We start from the raw sequence: 19,172 nt of genomic DNA on the forward strand, positions 1-19,172 counted from the left end.
TCTGCTTTGGACGGGGCTGCTTCTTTTTGAAGTACCCCTGATGTGAGGATAATAACAGGGCTAGTGAAGCGGTAATTACAAACACACTGTTCCCTGGTATGGTACAGCCTGCAAAACACCGCCGCAAAAATTGAACGAAGCAATGTAACACTGGCAAAAGCGAGGTTGGGTGGGAAGAGGGACAAATACTGAGGCCCTGCTGCAGAACCTGGGAGGGTTAGAGTGCCCTTGCACATAGGCAACCTCTGTGGGCACAGGGGCACCCTTGAGGTCTTCCCCTGGTGCCCACAACGCCTCATTGTCCCTGCTAGGACCTCCTTCAGCACCCATGAAATATGCCCTCAAAAATACACAGCTCATGATTTGGCTCCCCCTACTCTGTTCCTGTTTGCACCGGCGCTCAGCCTATCATGCATTAAATGTGCCCACATTTCACCAGATGCCAGGATTGGGCACCTGCCCTTTCTTCCGTAGAGGTCAAATAGCTTCTCTGTGAGTGAGCGTAGTAGTAGCTCTTTTTTCCTATTGATGGGACGACTACACCCTTTCGTCCTCTGGTCTGCTCCTTTAGGTGTGGTTTCCATTTTATATTATGCCACACACTCTACAACAGGGGTCAGCAAACTTTTCCAGCCATGGGCCAGTCCACCGTCAGACCATGTGGTGGGCCAGACTATATTTTGAAAAATAATAATGAACAAATTCCTATGCCCCACAAATAACCCAGAGATGCATTTTAAATAAAAGCACACATTCTACTTGTGTAAAAACACGCTAGTTCCCGGTCCATCTGCAGGCCGGATTGAGAAGGCGATTGGGCCGCATCCGGCCCCCAGGCCTTAGTTTGCCTACCCCTGCTCTACAATAGCCATTTTGTCATTGGTACCCCTACAAATGTCACTCAAGTGTCCCACTCCTGTGCTGCAAAGATGGGAGCCTGTGTCGTGTAGCTGGGCTACGATGGAGTAGGAAAGGGACCCAGGTTCAAATCTCTACTCTGCTCTGAAGTTTACTGGGAAAGCCTGGGCCGTCTCTCAGCTTCACCTACCTTACAAAATTGTGAGGACAACATGGGAATGGGAGTGGGGGGGCCATTTGTATCACCTAAGATTCCTGGATCTCTTGGATCCCCTCTCTGTTCCTCTTCTATGGAGCTACTTCTGCACTCATAAAAGAAACACCCTAAATCTGAAGAGGTAGTTTAAATTATGCAAAGGAATTCAAACACATGCAAACATATTTAATCTCCAAGATTCTGAATGCAAAGATTAACATTCCTCTGCAAAGAATTTAAGCAAGCACCTATGTGTTTGGGGTTTTTTGTTTTTTGTTTTTATAATCGTACAAAACACACAACATAAATAAATACGTTTATTTATATGTCACTGGATGCTCAAATAGGCTCCTAAGCAGTTTACAAATATCCATAATTAAAATGCACAATCAGATAATTGCACTGGTAAAATAACAATTCAAAAAGGAGACTTGGGTGCATTGCAAAAGACATACAACAGATTCACGTTTTGGGTTTTATAAAGCTAGTTTTTCTCTTCTGCCTTGAAAGGCCCTGACAGGGAGAAGGTTGGGGGAAGAGGGGTGTTACTGAATCACTTTGGAGGACAAAAGAATGAGAAGTTATTTGTTCCTCTTTAATCTTTAGACTGGTGTTGGCCCAAAAATGCAATTCAGAGGCGATTGGCAAAAGCAAGAGTAGCCCCCCACAGTCTGTTGCTAAGGGATTAAGTAGGAGGGGGGCACAAAAGAGCCTTTGCGATAGCTGAATAATAAGGTTCAGCCTGAGGGACATTTTGGTTAATGCTTTGGGGAGGGGGAAAGAAACGCTGCATGCTAATACCCAGCCCCATTTTATTCTCCAGGCTGAAAACAAAGAGCATTTTGTAAACAATGATGGGTTGTCTGCCTTTCGAGGTCAACTGCTTATCCCTTTCTCATGCCCCAAGTCCCGTCTTAACGCTGCATCCAAGTTGACTGAAAAGAGGGATCAATCTCTGGCATCGTTCCTGGGACATGAGTGTAGCAGAATATGGGCATCTCGTCCTGTCAGATCAGCCTGCTCAAATTTATCTCCCATGATGCACAGAAGCGTGAGGTGGCCATTGCTGTACTAGGCTCCATTTGCAACATACAGTGGTACCTCGGGTTACATACGCTTCAGATTACATACCCTTCAGGTTACAGACTCCGCTAACCCAGAAATAGTGCTTCAGGTTAAGAACTTTGCTTCAGTATAAGAACAGAAATTGGGCTCCGGCGGCGTGGCAGCAGGAGGAGGCCCCATTAGCTAAAGTGGTGCTTCAGGTTAAGAACAGTTTCAGGTTAAGAACAGACCTCCGGAACAAATTAAGTACTTAACCCGAGGTACCACTGTACACTGAAAACACAATGAGACTACTTCAATAGACATTGCCACCACCCCACCCCCAGCCTGGCAAATAATCCTGGAAACTAGTTAGTTAAGAGTGCTGGCATGTATGTGACACCAAGAATACTGACTGTGGAGGCCCCAAATCAGGACATTAAATCTCATTAGTTACAGAGTGAAAGTGAGATTCGTAATAAAAAGATGAATATTACCAGCAGTGAAAATTCATAGCCCAAGCCTATTAGTCTCCAATTTTGCCAGCTCATTACCAAGCAGCAGTGAGAAGAAGGGCTGCAAATTCATCGATTTCAAGGTTTGCTCTGTGCACTGGGTTTCTAAAGTATGAACGTCCTACGCTGTGCAAGAATTACACGGAAAAGCGGAGGACAAAATGGCGTCCACGCTCATTTTTTCCCTTTTATCAGGGTCCATTAGAAGAAGCAAAGCTAGGGACTGACTGCCTCGCGAAACAACCACGTGAATCCCAAGTTGAGCAACTTGTGGCACGGTCACAACCAAAGCAGCTGTCATTTCCAGCAAACCCAACAGCCGCCTGCTTGAACTAATAATCCCATCTTCACGCTGCCAGCATTCCTCGTGTCCTCGGCTCTCCTAGGCAAAGGTGATGCACTCCACCACTGGCTCCCTTCCATCGACAAAAAGAGGCCTCTAAAACCCAGCTCAAGGGGTTAACCCAGGTTACACACACAAACACACACACACACACACACACACACAAAGAGTACAAGGGAAAGGAGTGAAGCATTAGAGTAGAACTGAGCCAAGAGCTCAGCATAAGGAAAGCCCTGCTGGTTTAGATCAAAGGCCCAGCAGCCTATTCTCACAACAGCCAACCTCTGGGAAACCCAACAAGAGGAGCAAAAACCCCACATTTGTGATCCCCAGGGACTGGTATTCAGACGCAGTCCAGAGCCAGATGCACTGATGAACCTAAGGCAGTTTCCTAAGGCCTAAAGCACTCTTCCCATGGGGAGTTGTTGTGGTCCATAAGGACTTACGAAGAGCCCACACCCAAGGCCCATCTCATCCAGGACCCTGTTCCCACAGCGACCAGGCAGAGGCCTGTAAGCAATGTTTTTATTTTTGGTTGAAGAAATGAGGTGCCCGTACTCTTTGATAAAGGTGCTAAAGGTGCCAGCACAAAATGGCTGCCAATGACAGCCAGCCCCAGCCCCCCGCAAAGGCCACGATGAAGACAAGATTCTGGTCTAGATGGACATTTGGGCCTCATCCAGCAGGCCTCGTGTTATGTGCTTTATTTTTTCCTTACCCAGAGCCTCATGAAGGCATCCCTACCACCCTCACTCTGGGCACTTACATTTTCCTTCCTCTCTTCCTTTGCTGCATGGGAAGAAAATGAAGTATCTTATCCAGGCGTTCAAAGGAAGGGCTTTGAAAATTTCCATTCAACACAGTTTGATTTTATATGAACAAAAAAACGCGCAGGCAGGCAGAAATTCATCAGACTTAAAACCAAGATTTATTTAGAGGGGAGGGGGAAACGACTTTACAAGAAATTGCTCTCATTAATTAATAAGGAAGGCAGATAAATAAAAGCTATTACAAAAATCTGGTTTTTTTTCTTCTTTTTTGCAAATTACAAGGGGGGGAGCTTTGTAAAATTTTACAATCAGTAACCTACTTTTTACATAATTACAAATTAACATATAGCAGTATAGGTTGTTGGTGTTTTTTTACCCTCTTCACTGTTGTATGTTTCTATTTTTAAAGTGTGTTTTTTAAACATTACTTTCAACCAGAAATATGAAACAGGTACCCTTATACAAGCCTAGATAGTGGGGCGGGTGGGAGAGGAAAAAAAAGTCCAAATGAGTGGACAACATCATTATAATACATTTTTCTGGCAAGTATGCAAATGTACTCGTTCACTGTCAGAAAGGAATTATCATACCTTTATTTTAACCATATATAATTCAGCTTTGCCCAATCTGGTGGCCTTGAGATGCTTTTGGGTCACAACAACTCCCACTGGAAGGAACCAGGTTGAGGAAAGCTGAACCAGAGAATAATTGAATAGAAGGAACCTTTGAACACCTACAGATTTTATTTAAATACACAAATGCATCTCCTTTTTTTTTTTTTACATGTATGTAACACCGGACTCCTCTCTGTGTGAAGAAAAAGAACAATGGCAGCAGACTTTTAGAAACTTTTCTTTTTCTAAAATGTTACCACATGAAATGGCATTCCATTTTGCTCCTAGCCTCTGGTGCCTCTCGGCATCCATGCAATGACCCACGGACATTAATAATACTAGATTAAACCATTCGTCTTGAGCTTTAAAACTGAGCTGCATTGCTAAAGGGGAAACTATGTAGACACGGTGGATTGTGGTCCTTTGCATGGATGAAAACCGGATTGTAAAGCGCGGACGGGGAAGGGGATGAAGGGTAGAAGGCTGAGCAGCAACAGCTAGTCTGCTATAATTAAATAAGGTTGGAGACAATAGTTTTTGAGAGGAATGAAGGTGGTTCCAGGCAGGCTCTGCTTTCTGTGTCCTATAAATGCTCATTTTCTCTCACTGCCACCTCTGGACAAACAGCTTAAGGAAAAAAAGTTACCCCAGCCTGCAAAAACTCATTTAGCAGCACCGAAAATGGGATGAGCATATCCAATGTGAGAAGTGATCTGCCTTCAACCTGCCTTTAGATCTCTGAAACGTGGCGAAGAGACACTGGGTTTTAGAGGTTGTTCCCTAGCAGTGGTCAATTGCATTCAATGCTCTACAGGTTATTTTTTTAATTTATCGATTTAATATTTACAGAAGCAAAAAAAAACCCACTTTGGGCTTGACAAAACAGCTCAGTAAACGTTTCTCTCTTCTTCTTTTTAAATCCAGATCTCTTTCAAACAAACAGAAAGATTTATTTATTTTTATGGCAAGCCCAGCTTGCAGTCAAGAGAACAAGCAACAACAACAACAAAATAATTAAAGTAACAACAATAATAAAAAGTAGACCTCCACAGCTGCCTCCTGCTGCGCTTTTGGAGAGTGAATTGCTTAGAGAGCTTTCGGACTCAGCCAGGCTGAGGGTGGTTCTCCATTGCTGGCCAAGACAGACCCGACGTACCTGCCGCGGTCCCAGCACTGAAGGCTTGTTAAAGAGTTTTCTCTGTTTTTCCGTGCAAGATTCTTGCATGGAAAAAAAACCAACACAAATCCTGAGATGCTCTAAAGGGAGAAGGCATCAGGACAATAGTGCAAACCTTTCGTTAAAAAATAAGTCTGAAAACGTGGTAGGAAAAGGAAGCTTTCAAAATGCTTCAAGGATTTGGCGGGGCAGAGGCAAGGCGAGAGAGAGAGAGCACTATTTGTGCCCTTTTCTCCAGTCTACAGGAGTAATCTCTGGGGAGTCTATATTGTTAAAAAATATCATAACAGGGGACCTTTCATCTTCCCTTGGCATCACCACATAAGGAACTACTTTGCCAGCTTGTTCCACAATTCTTTTTGCACCAACTGCACACACCAACTCCAAAAAATTTTCCACTGGGGCTGCATCCCTCTCTGCCCTGCTGCCTTCTTGCTCCCAGTGCAATGAAAGATGCAGTTTAATCTCTTCACCCACTCAGGGTCACCGCTTGCTTTGCAGAAGGAAAAACAGCTTTCTGAAATTCCATATAGAAAGCTCCAATCTCACAGGATGCATTTCTGAACCTGATATAGCATCACCTGTACAGGAATCAGCAGGTGCACCCATTAAGTGTGACTGGTGGAGCAACGCCAAATAGTCAAGAAGTCATTGGATCTGGCCTGACTCACTATGCTTGTATTCGCCAGAATGAAGGACGCTCAGTCTGCAACTCAAACACTGGAGTGTGCATGGCCAGAAGAATTAACTCGAGTCCAAAAAGAAAAGAAGGAAGAACTATGCACCAAACCCTCCGAAAGGCTGAGCTACCCAATCATTTAAAAGCTGGGAAACTTGCCATGAATGGATTCCCCCAACCCACGGGGTTCAAGTTGCAAAGGGAATTGTCAAAAGTTCACCCATATCACATGGTGCTAAGTCCGAGAAACAAATCCAAGTATTTTCATATGTTATAAGGAACCATTTTATCAGTTGGGGGGCATTATTTATCTCTTCCACTTCAAAATGATGGTCTGCACTGACACAACCTGTGATGCCAGATTTGGAACTTTGCAATTCTTAAAGGTGGCAAAACTGTGGCCCTCTAGCGGTTGTCTGACTACAACTCCCATCATCCCTGACCATTTGGCTGTGCAGGCAGGGGGCTGATGGGAGTTAGAGTCCTACTGCAACTGGAAGGCCACAGCGTTCCGCTCACCCGCCAAGTTCCCCTTACCAGATGAGGAATGTTCAGAAGCTACAGTGGACTCCGCTATGCATGGAAATGAAAGGCCATTGCACTTCTGCTTATATGGCTCATTTCCCACCCAAGTTGCCGCCAGTTGAACACCCTTCAAAGTGGCTATGAAGATAGCACTTCTAGCAAAGAGATGAACCAGCAAATTTGGAGAAAAGCAGAAAGCCAAGGGAAGAGAAATAAGAATTTGGGCTGCTGTTGATTTTTGCCTCTAACCATCTCTTGGGCAAAAGCAGTCAGTGATCTCTATGGTGAATTAGTGGCTTTCTAGTTGAAACTACTAATACTGAAGGCTGAGATGGGAGAGCTGGGAAAGGAGGTGTTCTTGGGCCAGGGAGTCAGGCCTTCCCTTGTGCTCATTTCAAAAGGGACTTGAGAGTAGTTGTGATTTAAACATTGGCCTGTTGCAGCTTTCCTGAAGTGGCTTCTGAGGAAGGGAAGGGGAGCATGTGGCTCTTAAGAAGTTGTTGGACTACAGCTCCCATCAGCCTCAGCCAGCATGGCCAGCAGTCAGGGATGATGGGAACTGGAGTCCAGCAACTTCTCAAGAGCCACAGATTCCCCTTCCCTGTTCCTAAAACATACACTGCATCTCTCAATTTTCAAAGATTGCCTGTTCATGTTTCATTCTGACTTGGTAGCCTTAGCCAGCTCAAATCCATTCTTACACTTTTGCTTCGATCAAGCAGAAGATCCCCGATACTGTTCCTGGAACTGTGAAACAGCCAAGTGCCTCCAGTATTCCCATAATGCACCTGTGTGTGGATCCTGCGGCACGACTTACTCTGTGTGCAAACAGGTCCTCAGAGCCTCTCTAATGGGAAACCACCTTGGCCAATTTGCCACTACGTGACCTTGAGTCCATTCCCCAACACACAGATGGATATTTTGGGGGAGAAGGTGTTTTTGCCAGTGACAGAAGCACTTGAACAGAGTGCCAACAAGTAAAGAGATATTTAATATCAACACAGTCCCTGAACAGTTTCAGCTAAACCTTTAGGGAAGAGCTAAGCTCAGCCAGCTTTTTCTGTACAGAATTAAAGCATACCCCAACGGATATACAGCTACATTTTCTATATTTATATTTATATATAAGTATATATACAGTACTATCTATATATATGGCAATGTAGAAAACATTGCATTAAAGAGCCCCATGCTTTTGCTATAGAGGGCGATGGTTTTTGGTGGACTTCCCCAATAGAAGATCAGCCAAGCTGCCACCTGGGATGCACTTTTTTCCCAATCTTTGGAGATGAAAACAGAAGCAGGGAGTGTCTGTCTTAACAGCCAGCATTGCACACAGAATGGATGCTTTTCTTTTCCTTTCAGAGAGACACGTGCAGCCAAAACCAAGCCCGCCCAGTCTGGCCACACCCAGAGTCTTAAGCTTTTGCCTCCCCTGCTGCCTTTTACAAGGTAATGGATCCAGGACACGGGCAGAGCCAGCAGTTGGGAGCAGGCTGCAAATTGTAGGCACACAGGTGGGTTTGGGCTGCAAGGACAATTCAGTTCAAGGCAGACAAGAGCGCTGCTGCATCTGCCCTGTGCTGGGGAGCGCTCTGCAGGGCACAGCACGGGGCAGCCTCATCCTTGCAGGAGGTGGAACAGTGGGGTCAGCAGAAGATTTCCTCGCCCTCCGGTGCTGCTTCTGGTGACTGAGCCTCTGGACAAGGGAAGGAAATCACAAGCAAATGACATCAGGACCATGCAGAAGGGGCACATATTTCCTGCTCTCCCTGCTCATAGCTGTGAAGACCTTAATGCCCAAATTAAATATTCCAAACGCAACCTTGAAGGTGCTCCTGACCTGCTTTCAACCCCACCACTGGGTATCGCAACAAATCTTTCCTTGGGCAACAAACCTGTGCCTTCAGAGCAGGCAGTAGTGACAGGCTGTTGTAGCGGCAGATTTCTGATTCCCTTTCCAAGGCACGTCAGGAGCTACAGAGGAACCAACTCTCTCCTGTCCCCACCAGAGGAAAGAACTGCAAGCAGTTCACATCAGGCATGTTGCACCCAAATCCTAGCCCTGAGAATCATATGACCCTGGCAGTGGCAGCGCTTCATGCTCCGGCACTCCTCTTCCTCCGCCAGTGGACCCTGGAGAAGACTGCCTGCATCGTTTAAAAGGCACCTCTTCCCCTTCCCCACTTCTTATTTCTTCTAAGTGTCCAAACAGGGCTTGCCTCCTGTTGTCTCTTCTTTCCCTGCTCCACATAGTTGCTTCTTTTCCAGGTGTGAGGGCTGGTCCATTATGGGAAATGGGGCGCTGACCCACTAACCTCAGTCTGCCCAGAGCCAGTGCCCCACTTGTCTGCCTTCTTTCTTACAACCGACTCAGGGGGTAACTATGGCTGTTTGCTTCCTCCTCCTCAAGTCTCAGTGTTGCCCTTGTATAACTTAGCAGGGAAGAGGAAGATGGGGACAAAGCTACAATTAATTGGCTCTGGCACCACCTACTGTTGGGCCTCCCAGCCTTCTGCCCTATGTCTCAATGGGCACCAGCAACCACTGCAGGTAAGCTGGTGGAAGGAGGTCTCATGTGTCTTAACTCCCTTGGCTCCAAGAGACATGAAGACATCTTAGCAAGTAGAAAGAGCCCTTTGCTTACCGGCTGGCTGAGAACGGTGCCCTTTGCCCTTCTTCTTCTTCTCCTTCTTCTCCTTCGGCTTGGCCAAGCCAAAGAGGCGGTTCTGCACCTGACCCTGTCCGTCAGCTGCCTTGTTGGCTTGGCTCGACGTCGTCGTGCCAAGCAGGTGGAAAGCGCCTTTCTCCTTGTGCGTCCTTGTGAGGCTGTTCCTTTTGGGCGACACAGACAGTTCTTTCTCCAAATGGCCCTGCTGCCTGGAAGACGAGTCGTCAGGCACGGGAAGGGAAGGTGTCCTGGTCATCTTGCCGTGCTGGTTGGAAAGCTGCAAGGCAGGAGGTAAAACAAGTGGTAGAAGTGAAACAGGTGTGGTGGCAGCGGCACCAGCAGTCCAGGCATCACATTGATAGGAGCAATCCCTCCCCGCCATGAAAATAAAAGGCTGCCTACTGGATGTTTTAAGCCAGTGTGACACTGTTTTGCAATGAGCAGTATGCAGGTGATTTGGCTGCGCAATCTGTTCTGCAACAATTTTCCACTAGGAAGAGATCACAGGATGGCCTGTGGGAAACTAAGCAGGGCCCAAGCACACAAACACCCTCCTCTCCTGCTGTTTCCAGCAATTGATATTCAGAGGCATGACTACCTCCAGCTGTGAAGGCACAGCACTGCCATCTCGTCTAGCAGCAACTGATAGCCCTTCTCCCCCATGAATTTGTCTAATTCTCTTTCCAAGTCATCCAGCTTGGTGGCCATCACTGCCTCCAGTGGGAGTGAGCTTCACTGCTTAATATGCAGGGTGCGAAGAGATGCTTTCTTTCATCTGTTCTGAAGCCTTCAATCAGCTTCCTTGGATGCCCCCAGGATCTAGTGTTAAGTGAGAGGGAGAAAAGCTTTCCTTTCTCAAGTAGGGCTGGGGAAATCTCCTACCCCGAAACCCTGGAGAGCTGCCCCACTGGGCTTCAGCTGGTAAGTAAGGATCCAGCACTGGGTCTAAGATGGGTCACAGCTGCAGCACTACGGCCATACAAATACGAAGTTTTACAAAAATAACCAAAACGGGTCTCCTGTTAGAAGGTGGGTCTGGTTTCTGAAAAGGCTCAAGTCTTCTGGTGTGGGCCAGTGGGATCGGACTCAGTACAAGGTGGCTTCCTATATGCACCTGACTTTGCCAAAAACTAGTGAGAACGTGACTTACTGGACTGTGGTTGGGCTCTGCCCGCAGCTGGGAAATCTGCTCCATGTCCCTCTTGAGCTGCTCCTTCTCCTTCTCCAGCTGCTTCTGGGCTGCGCGGAGGTGCTCCAGATCAAGCTGGTAGGTGGCCTTCTTCTGCTGCAGCTCCTCCTGCTCCTTCTCCAGGCTGTGGTGCCCCTTCTGGAGCTGCTCCTCCCGCTGGGCCAGCCGGGCCTCCCGCTCCGCCACCTCCTTCTCGCGGGCCTCCCACTCCCGCTCCCTCTTCCGCTTCTCCTCCTGGTGCTGGGCCTGCTGCTTCTGCAGGTTGGCCAGCTCCTGCCGCTGCTTCTCCAGGCTGCGCTGCTTCTCCTGCTCGATCAGGGAGTTGGGGCGCAGGGAGCTGCGGGTCAGGGCCCTCTCCGTCAGGAGAAGCTTCTGGTCCTCAATGTAGGTGTCCTGCTGCACGACAACAGCCTGTGGAAGGGAGGGAAAGCTTAGGGAAGGCTGGAGCTTGGGGCTTTGCATGCAGGAGACGCCCTGCCCTCCAGTTCAACCCCTGCTCTCTCCAGGAAGGGCCCGGAGAGACTATTCTCTGAAAGGACAGGAAGAGACTCCTTTCCTTGGATTGCCACTAGCAGGTAGAAAAGAGATGGGGAACCTGAGCCCATATGTGGCTCTCTAGACTTCTATATCTGAACTTGGGGTTCTACTCAGGCCATGTCACTTCCCTATACAGTGGTACCTCAGGTTACATACGCTTCAGGTTACAGACTCCTCTAACCCAGAAATAGTACCTCGGGTTAAGAACTTTGCTTCAGGATGAGAACAGAAATCGTGCTCTGGCGGCGCAGCAGCAGCAGGAGGCCCCATTAGCTAAAGTGGTGCTTCAGTTTCAGGTTAAGAACAGGTCTCCAGAACGAATTAAGTTCTTAACCCGAGGTACCACTGTACCATGTTGTCCTCTGGTCCTGCCCTGCACCATCCTCTAGTGTTCTTGCCTGGATGCAATGTGTCCTTGAACTGTGATAATACCTCTTACTTGCCTGGATGGAGACTAAGAGTGGTGTATTTCTGGCCATGCCCAGTTTGGCCCCATTATCATGTGGCTCCCAGAAGGCTGCCAGCGAGGGAAGGTGGCCCTCGGCTTGAAAAAGGTCTCCTACTCGTGTAGACAAGACAGAGCTAGTTGTGCCCATGGCCCGAGTGGGTATGAGGCAGCTCCCTCTGTGTCAGACCTCTCCATGCAACAGGGCTGGCTTGAGAGGCATTGTACCCTGACAACACCAATGCCATGCTCTTCCCTTGCACATAATCATCTCTGCTTCTGGGAGAGACCCTTTATTTCGCTGGACCCCTTGCTAGAACTGAGGGCTCCCCCAACATCCTTCCAGCAAGTACACCAGCAGAGGGAAGCTTAGCCTAAGCCTAAGCACCCCAACCCTTCTGATATGGAGAGGGCTTGTGAAGACTTTAAGCCAATATTACATGGTGCATTGTGCAAGCAGAGAATCCACATGGCAAAGAGCCCTTGACCAATGGCCAATGGCAGTATTCCTCCCCACCCCCTCCTCCTAGGACTTACTTACCTGCAACATGCCCAGCAAGCTGTGGAGGTGAGTGATGCTCTGGAGAACTTGCTGCAGGAGAAAGAAAAAAGAAAAAAGCTGCTGTCAGCTGCTGATTCAGTTACTGGCGACACTGATCTGCAGCAGTGTTTTAGCTCAAGAGGGGCAGAAGGGAGAGCACACTCTACTATTGATCAACCATTAGCAAACCTCAGGTGAGCCTCTGTAACACTGATCAAGCACCTGACACAACAGAGTGTTCTGGACTGGTGTTCATTGTGAGATGGGTGCTCCTCATGCATGCAAAATTGTTTTGCTGTGTCCACACAATGTGTTTGGCATCAAAATGCAAGCCCGTATCCTGCCCCTTCCACAAACTCAGTATGAATACCCTTTCCAGGGGAAATCTGCTATTTTTTTATTTATTTTAAAGTCTTCTTGCAACAACCCATCTGCAGATTAGACCCTCATCTGGAAGCACCCATATTCTTCGGATATCGAGTTTTTGTGCTATTTCCTTGCTGGTTTAAAACGTTTTGGTTGTTTTTAATTGTGTTGCATGCTGCTTTGTAAACCATGATCCTGAAAAGCAGAGACCAGGTTCCTTTGGCTGTGGTTCCTCAGCAAAGGCGGCCAAGTGAGAACAGGAATGTTTACCTCATTGTTCCTTTTCAGCACAAACATCAAGTTAGCTGTTCCTCCCTGGGAAGAGATCAGACAGTCTTAATGAGAACAAGGCAGAGGAAAGATAGCAAGGATGAAAGTCAGCCTCAGGCAGCAACACTGATCCCCGGGAGGAGACAACCTGTGACCCTCCACTTAAGAATGGACTACAACTCCCATCATCCCTGACACATTGGCCATGGTGCCTGCAGCTGTGGGGAGATGGAACCCAACAAAATGTGGAGGCCCACAGGTTGCCTGCCCATGCCTCACATCAGGTGTTTAGTCCATTTTGCCTCAAACTCTTTAGAAAGGGGAGACAAGGCTGCAGCTCATTTGCCTTGCATGCAGAAGGTCCCATGCTCAACTTCCAGGCAGGGCTGGAAGGACCCTCTCTGCCAGTCAGTGTGAACAAAATAAAATAAAATCATTAAAAACAAGGCTTTATGTGAAGGGGTTTTAATTTTCCAGAACGGTGATTATTTTTTATTTTGTTTGTTTAAATATGAGGCCTCAAAGTTCATGTTTGTGATGGAGGAAAAACAAGGCGCTGCTGAATGAGCCAGAATGGGCCCCAAGGAAATTGTCTGGGTGGGCACCCACAGGGGAGACTGTGGCGTTTGCCTCCTAGGATGGGTCAAGGAAAGGGTTAAAATGGGTGTGATGTGATTGGCCACTGAGAATGCAAGGGGGGAGTGGGAGGTTTAGAAAGTCAGTTGAGGTTTGTCAGTTGGGAGTTGAGGCTTGGGTGTTGGAGAAGGAAGAGGGTGGAATAGGCAGTGGGTTGGTCGAGTTGTATTGTGAGAGAGTGAGAGGAATTGTTAGGTTGAGTCAGATAGACAGTGGGGAATAATTCATTTTGGAGTTCTTAGGAACTAAGATTAGGAAACTGACAAGAGAAAAATAAACTGCAACCATACACTTGTTCCTGCATTTAAAAATAAACCTGATTATTTGTTTATGTTAACACCTGTCTGGACTCCCTGTGTCCCCGTGAGAAGCGGGGTGGTGGCAGCGAATAAAGCTATCGCAGTGGTGGCACAGGGTCAATAGACCGTGAAACGTCCGGGGGCCCTGTGTGATCGCCACAGAGACCTTTTTAAAAAATGTGCCTTTTTAGTGAAGGCTTTTATCCCAGTCTGTATTTCTGTTGGATATGAAATTGTTTGTATACATGCAGCTGCTGTTTCAACTGTTCATGGGGTGTTGTTTTGTTTAATTGTTTAATTGCTCTGAGGTGTTTCATAGGAAAGCGATTCATGAAATATGCAGCCTTCTAGACCTCTGGCACATTGGATACAACACTGTCTCTTCCAATTTGCAGATGTACTCCAAGTTCTTAATAGCTGGAGATGCTAGGGAATGGACATAAGAACATCCCAAGAAAAGGCCTGCTGGATCAGGCCAATGGTCCACCTACTCCAGCAGCCTGTTCTCACAGTGGCCAACTGGGTGCCTGTGGGAAACCTGCAAGCGCTAGAGGACTCCCCCACCCCACCCCACCCTGTGGCTTCCAGCAACTGGTATTCAGAAGCAGTGCTGCCTCTGACTTTGGTGGCAGAGCACTGTTGTCACGGTTAGACAGCCTTATAGGCAATGCATCTACTGCTAACTGACGGCCCCTCCTCAGTTCCATACCTTCTTCAAAACACTGTCCGACTCTGTCCTCCGAAGATCCTGCACATCGTCTCCTTCAACCTTTTCCACCCCTGAAAAGTCAGATGTTAACGTGAGTTCCTTAGGCCCAGGAAAAGACATAGAATGATTGCAATATTCCAGCCGTAGAGCTGAGGGCAGTCTAGAACCACCTCTCCGCATTCTTGTTTGAAAGGAAGCCCTCCACTTTCTTTAAATTTGTAAAAATCATTTTTTAAAAAGCAGTTCACAGCAATCATACACACACAAATACACATCTAGAATTACAGGTCACTAACTATTTCAGAAAATAGTGGCGATATTCTGAGGCAATCTGCTAAGATGGAGCACAGAAAATACTTTAACTTGTACAATCAACTCTAAGTATTATACAAACATGCTTAATATTTGACTGTATAATTTACATTGCACATGCATGGAATATTCCTGGGGCAGGGGGTGACACCATACAGGGATTCTTTGTTCTGTGCACATTCAGAAACCAAAAAAGAAAGAAAAAAGTTTTGTATGTCCAGTTGAAAGGGCCTTATCTGTAGGAGCTCCCTATTAGTGGATTGGCCTCCTGGGTGAGGTATGTCTCCCTCCCTCATTATTGACTTTCAGGAGGAATTTAAAAATACTATCATCCATGAAAGAAATGGTCCCTGCCAACCCTGAAATCACTGTTGGAAATAATATGGAGCAAAACTCCTCCAGGTGATCTCAGCAATCGAGCAAAAGGGTTCAGACGGTCCCTTAAGGCAGTGTTCCCCAACCTTGGGCCTCCAGCTGTTTTTGGACTACAACTCCCATCAACCCTCGCTAGCAAGACCAGTGGTCAAGGATGATGGGAATTGCAGTCCAAAAACAGCTGGAGGCCCAAGGTTGGGGAACACTGCCTTAAGGTACCCCAGACCAAAGCTTTTCAGGAATTTGCAAATTAAAATGAAGACCTTGGATGCCGGTTCAGGAGCAGATGGGCATGCAAAGACCAACACAAAAGCAGTGTGAATTCTAGGGAACACCATGGCAGGTACTCACCCTTGCAGACATTCATTTGGTGACTGTCAAATCCTCCAAATGTCTCTGCCCTCCTGGGGAGGGAGACGGGTCCCACGCCCTCTTGCTCCAAGGTGAGGCTGCTCATCTGTTGCCCAAGGGCACTTCCGAGGCTCCTGCTCACCAACCCTTGCAACAGCTCAACTGAAAGGAGAAGAAGCAAGCAACCAGAAGTTGATTATATGACCAAACTCCATCCATGCTAACCTGCTAAGGCAGATCTGAATGTTAGGAAGAAACTAAGTTGTGAAGGCAGTGGTGGGTGACTTATGGAAGTCTGCAAAGTCACCTGCGTCCAAGCTAGACATCATGAGGATTCATCCAATGCTTGCAAAGCACACAGGGCTTTACAGAGAGAGTAACATTAAGATGAAAAGTCCCTGCACCCAGAAAAACTCCCAATCTGCACTGAGACAAAGAGGAAGGGCGACTGAGGTAAGAGAAACAGGGCAAGAACACGTGCTTAAGAAGTGTTAAGACTACAATTCCCATCAGCCTCAGCCAACACGAATGTGCTTATGTATCGGGACCTTTCAGCAATCAGTCTTTAGGTAAAGGTAAAGGGACCCCTGACCATTAGGTCCAGTCGTGACCGACTCTGGGGTTGCGGCGCTCATCTTGCTTTATTGGCCGAGGGAGCTGGTGTACAGCTTCCGGGTCATGTGACCAGCATGACTAAGCCGCTTCTGGCGAACCAGAGCAGCGCACGGAAACGCCGTTTACCTTCCCGCCAGAGCGGTACCTATTTATCTACTTGCACTTTGACATGCTTTCGAACTGCTAGGTTGGCAGGAGCAGGGACCGAGCAACAGGAGCTCACCCCGTGGCGGGGATTTGAACCGCCGACCTTCTGATCTGCAAGTACTAGTCTCTGTGGTTTAACCCACAGCGCCACCCGCGTCCCCAATCAGTCTTAACTTTCCCTATAAACAAAACTCCCCAAGAGCAGCAACATCTAATAACTGCAACAGTCAACAGGCTAGGTAGGGCTGATGGGAGTTGGGAGTCCAAAACGTCTGAGGAACACCGGGTTGGCAAAAGCTGGCTTAGGCTTAAGTTTCAGAAAGGGATGAAGGTTAAGGGATTAAGAACTGGGTTGTGGGTTCAGGAGAGATTTGAAATGATGGTATGTGGGTACGCATGCCACCAAGCACAGGTGTCCTGGCTGGGAGACTGTGCCCCCTGACTTAGGGCAAAGTGGTGGACAAAACAGGGGACCAATTCCAACTTCATTTCCTGAATTAAATCCGTCTAGCCACAATAGACCTGTCTCACCTTTGCTGCAGTTTAGATCCCTGCATCCTAGCTCAGGATTGTCTACACTGACTGGCAGCAGCTCCCAGGCCTCCAGACAGGGGATGATGCTCCCTGCCCTCACCTGAAGATGCCAGGAACTGAACCTTGAACCTTCTGCATGCAAAGCAGACACTGACGCCCCTGAGCTACTGTGCATTTGCTAAGGCTGAATATACAGGTGAATATACATTTCCTTCTGGGGAAAGGGCAGTGAATGGAAGCTTACCTTCAGTTATCACGCTCTTCATCACACTTTCCCCCTTGGGTGCCTCTTCCGTGTTGGCCCGGAACAAGGTCCTAGCCCCCGAGCTGTCCTCGTGCCCGCTGCAGTCTGTCATGTCCCGAAAGATCTTCTCCTTCTCCTCCAGCAGCGTGATAATCTGCTGGTCTTTTTGATGGAGCTGTTCTGTGGGGTAGAAGGGGAAGGTCAGTCGAAGAATTGCTGCAGAACACAGAATGCGCCTCGGCGACTCGGTGGGACTCGCAATCACTGAGACCCAGGCCCCACCTTCTGGCGAGCCAGGGAATCGCAGGAATCGAGAGAAACTCAGGTCACAGAGAGTTATTACCATGGGGAAAGGATGCTTTGCAAATGAGGGGACAGGGCAAGGCAAACTGATGCAAAGCAAACCAACACTGTACCTAGTCAGACTATTATTCCTTCCGGCTAAGAACTGTGTAGACAGTGTGGAGCCCTCCAGATGTTCAACTGAGATTCCCACCCATCCTAGCCAACTTGGCTAACAAACAGGGAGTTATAGTCATGTAACATCCAGAAACCCCCAGGTTTGCAAAGCTGGCTTAGGTTTAGCTTCAGAAGGTTTATCTCGAGCGAGACAAAGCATGGGTTTGGATGACAAGTTAAAACAAAACTGTGGTTCAGCTCACAGCAGTAGCAAGACTAGAGGGAGAACGAAGTGGCCACAATGAGCTACCTCTGGGAGCCCAGGACATTCACACTAAACCATGGTTTGGCTCAGTATTATATATGAACTGAGTCAATATAGAGTAAGTGAGGGGAGGTTTAAGAGCCAGTGCAGTGCTATAATTAGCGAGTTAGGTCTCAGTACAGGGCATTTGGAATCAAAACACTGTGAAGTTTACTGGGTAGCTTCTAAAAGGCCTGTGGCCCTCCAGTTAGTGCCATCATCACTGACCACAGTGGTTGGGGCTGCTGGGCTTAGGACTCTCATATTTGGATGGGCGTTGGTTCCCCAGCTCTGCACATTTATGGCATGTTTTAGGCAAATGTTTTGGCCACAGCTTCTGTTGTTTTTACCTTTCAGTTCCCGGGCTTTGGTGTCGAGCACTCGCTTTTCCTCCTCCGATTCACTAGGGATGCCTTCATCTTCTTCCTTATCCCTGCAGGGAGAGCCAAACAGATTGAGTAGAACAGGGCAGGAAAAACATCAACATCTCTGCATCTTTTTTGAAACCCCATAAGTGCTCATTTGGGATCTGTCAGTGGAAAGCAAATGTTTTAGGAGGAAGGGAAAGACTTTCAGTCTTTGCAGAGGCAACAAGATTTCTGGCAAGGCTTAGAAAGCCTGGACTTGAAGATAAGCAAACTTTTAACAAACATTACAACAAGTTGGCCAGTAGGTGGCCAATTTTGCCTACTGATGTCCAGCATTGGGCAATTTTGCATCGGATGGATTTGTAACTTGCATTATTTAGTAATTTGTGTATTTTGTTGTTATTTGTACTGAATTCTTGTCTGGCAATACATCTTTTCCTGGTTTATTTAGCTTTACAGTAAGACACTATCAGTCATATTTAGTTTTATGCTCATTTAAAGTCGTATATAGACACGATACTCAGCTGTATGTACAGATGCTACTTATTTATATAACAATTCAGTTTTAGCAGCCTGCGGCTAAAAAAGCAAAGTGGTTGATTGATGATTAAACTGCAGAAATGCAGTGGATTAGCGTATCTTAGAATTGCTTTTGTGTACCTCATTAACTTTAACAACGATGTCAACACAGCTCAGTTACACATAGACCTTTTTCCAACAAAGGGATCTGTGTCTTTTGCATGCCTGCTTACTATACAGTCTTGTTTAATAGTTTACAACAACAATCAGCGTGTAGAATGCTCGAGCTGGCCAGAAATTTTGGAACTCCTCCCTTTTATTCAATGTGATGCAAGGACACCGAGCTTAGGAGGAAGACCTGCCTTATAACTGAATCAGGCCGTTCGTCCATCTACCTCAGTAAGGTTAAAACCCCTGGACAGTTAAGTCCAGTCAAAGGCAACTATGGGGTTGTGGCTCTCATCTCACTTTCAGGTTGAGGGAGCTGGTGTTTGTCCAAAGACAGCTTTCCGGGTCATGTGGCCAGCATGACTAAACTGCTTCTGCCACAACGGGACATCATGACGGAAGCCAGAGTGCACAGAAACGTCGTTTACCCTCCCACAGCAGTGATACCTATT

The 19,172-nt window shown here is 47.3% G+C and overlaps 1 protein-coding gene across 5 annotated transcripts in view; it reads right to left on the bottom strand.

The window, feature by feature from the left end:
* Nucleotides 1-3,861: 3,861 nt before the first annotated feature.
* AKAP13 (A-kinase anchoring protein 13) overlaps nt 3,862-19,172 on the bottom strand; it is a 246,935-nt gene continuing 231,624 nt past the window's right edge. For all 5 annotated transcript variants that reach the window (XM_079954144.1, XM_079954146.1, XM_079954145.1 and 2 more), the window contains 9 exons: nt 18,016-18,098; nt 16,963-17,142; nt 15,423-15,584; nt 14,385-14,455; nt 12,741-12,785; nt 12,105-12,155; nt 10,543-10,992; nt 9,369-9,669; nt 3,862-8,420 (listed from right to left, as the gene is read on the bottom strand). In XM_079954144.1, the coding sequence (XP_079810270.1) occupies nt 8,371-8,420; nt 9,369-9,669; nt 10,543-10,992; nt 12,105-12,155; nt 12,741-12,785; nt 14,385-14,455; nt 15,423-15,584; nt 16,963-17,142; nt 18,016-18,098 (1,393 nt within the window). In that variant the 3' untranslated portion in view covers nt 3,862-8,370. The remainder of the gene's footprint in view (nt 8,421-9,368; nt 9,670-10,542; nt 10,993-12,104; nt 12,156-12,740; nt 12,786-14,384; nt 14,456-15,422; nt 15,585-16,962; nt 17,143-18,015; nt 18,099-19,172) is intronic.

Source organism: Podarcis cretensis (genome assembly GCF_951804945.1).
Source record: "Podarcis cretensis genome assembly, chromosome: 14".
Taxonomy (NCBI): Eukaryota; Metazoa; Chordata; class Lepidosauria; order Squamata; family Lacertidae; genus Podarcis; species Podarcis cretensis.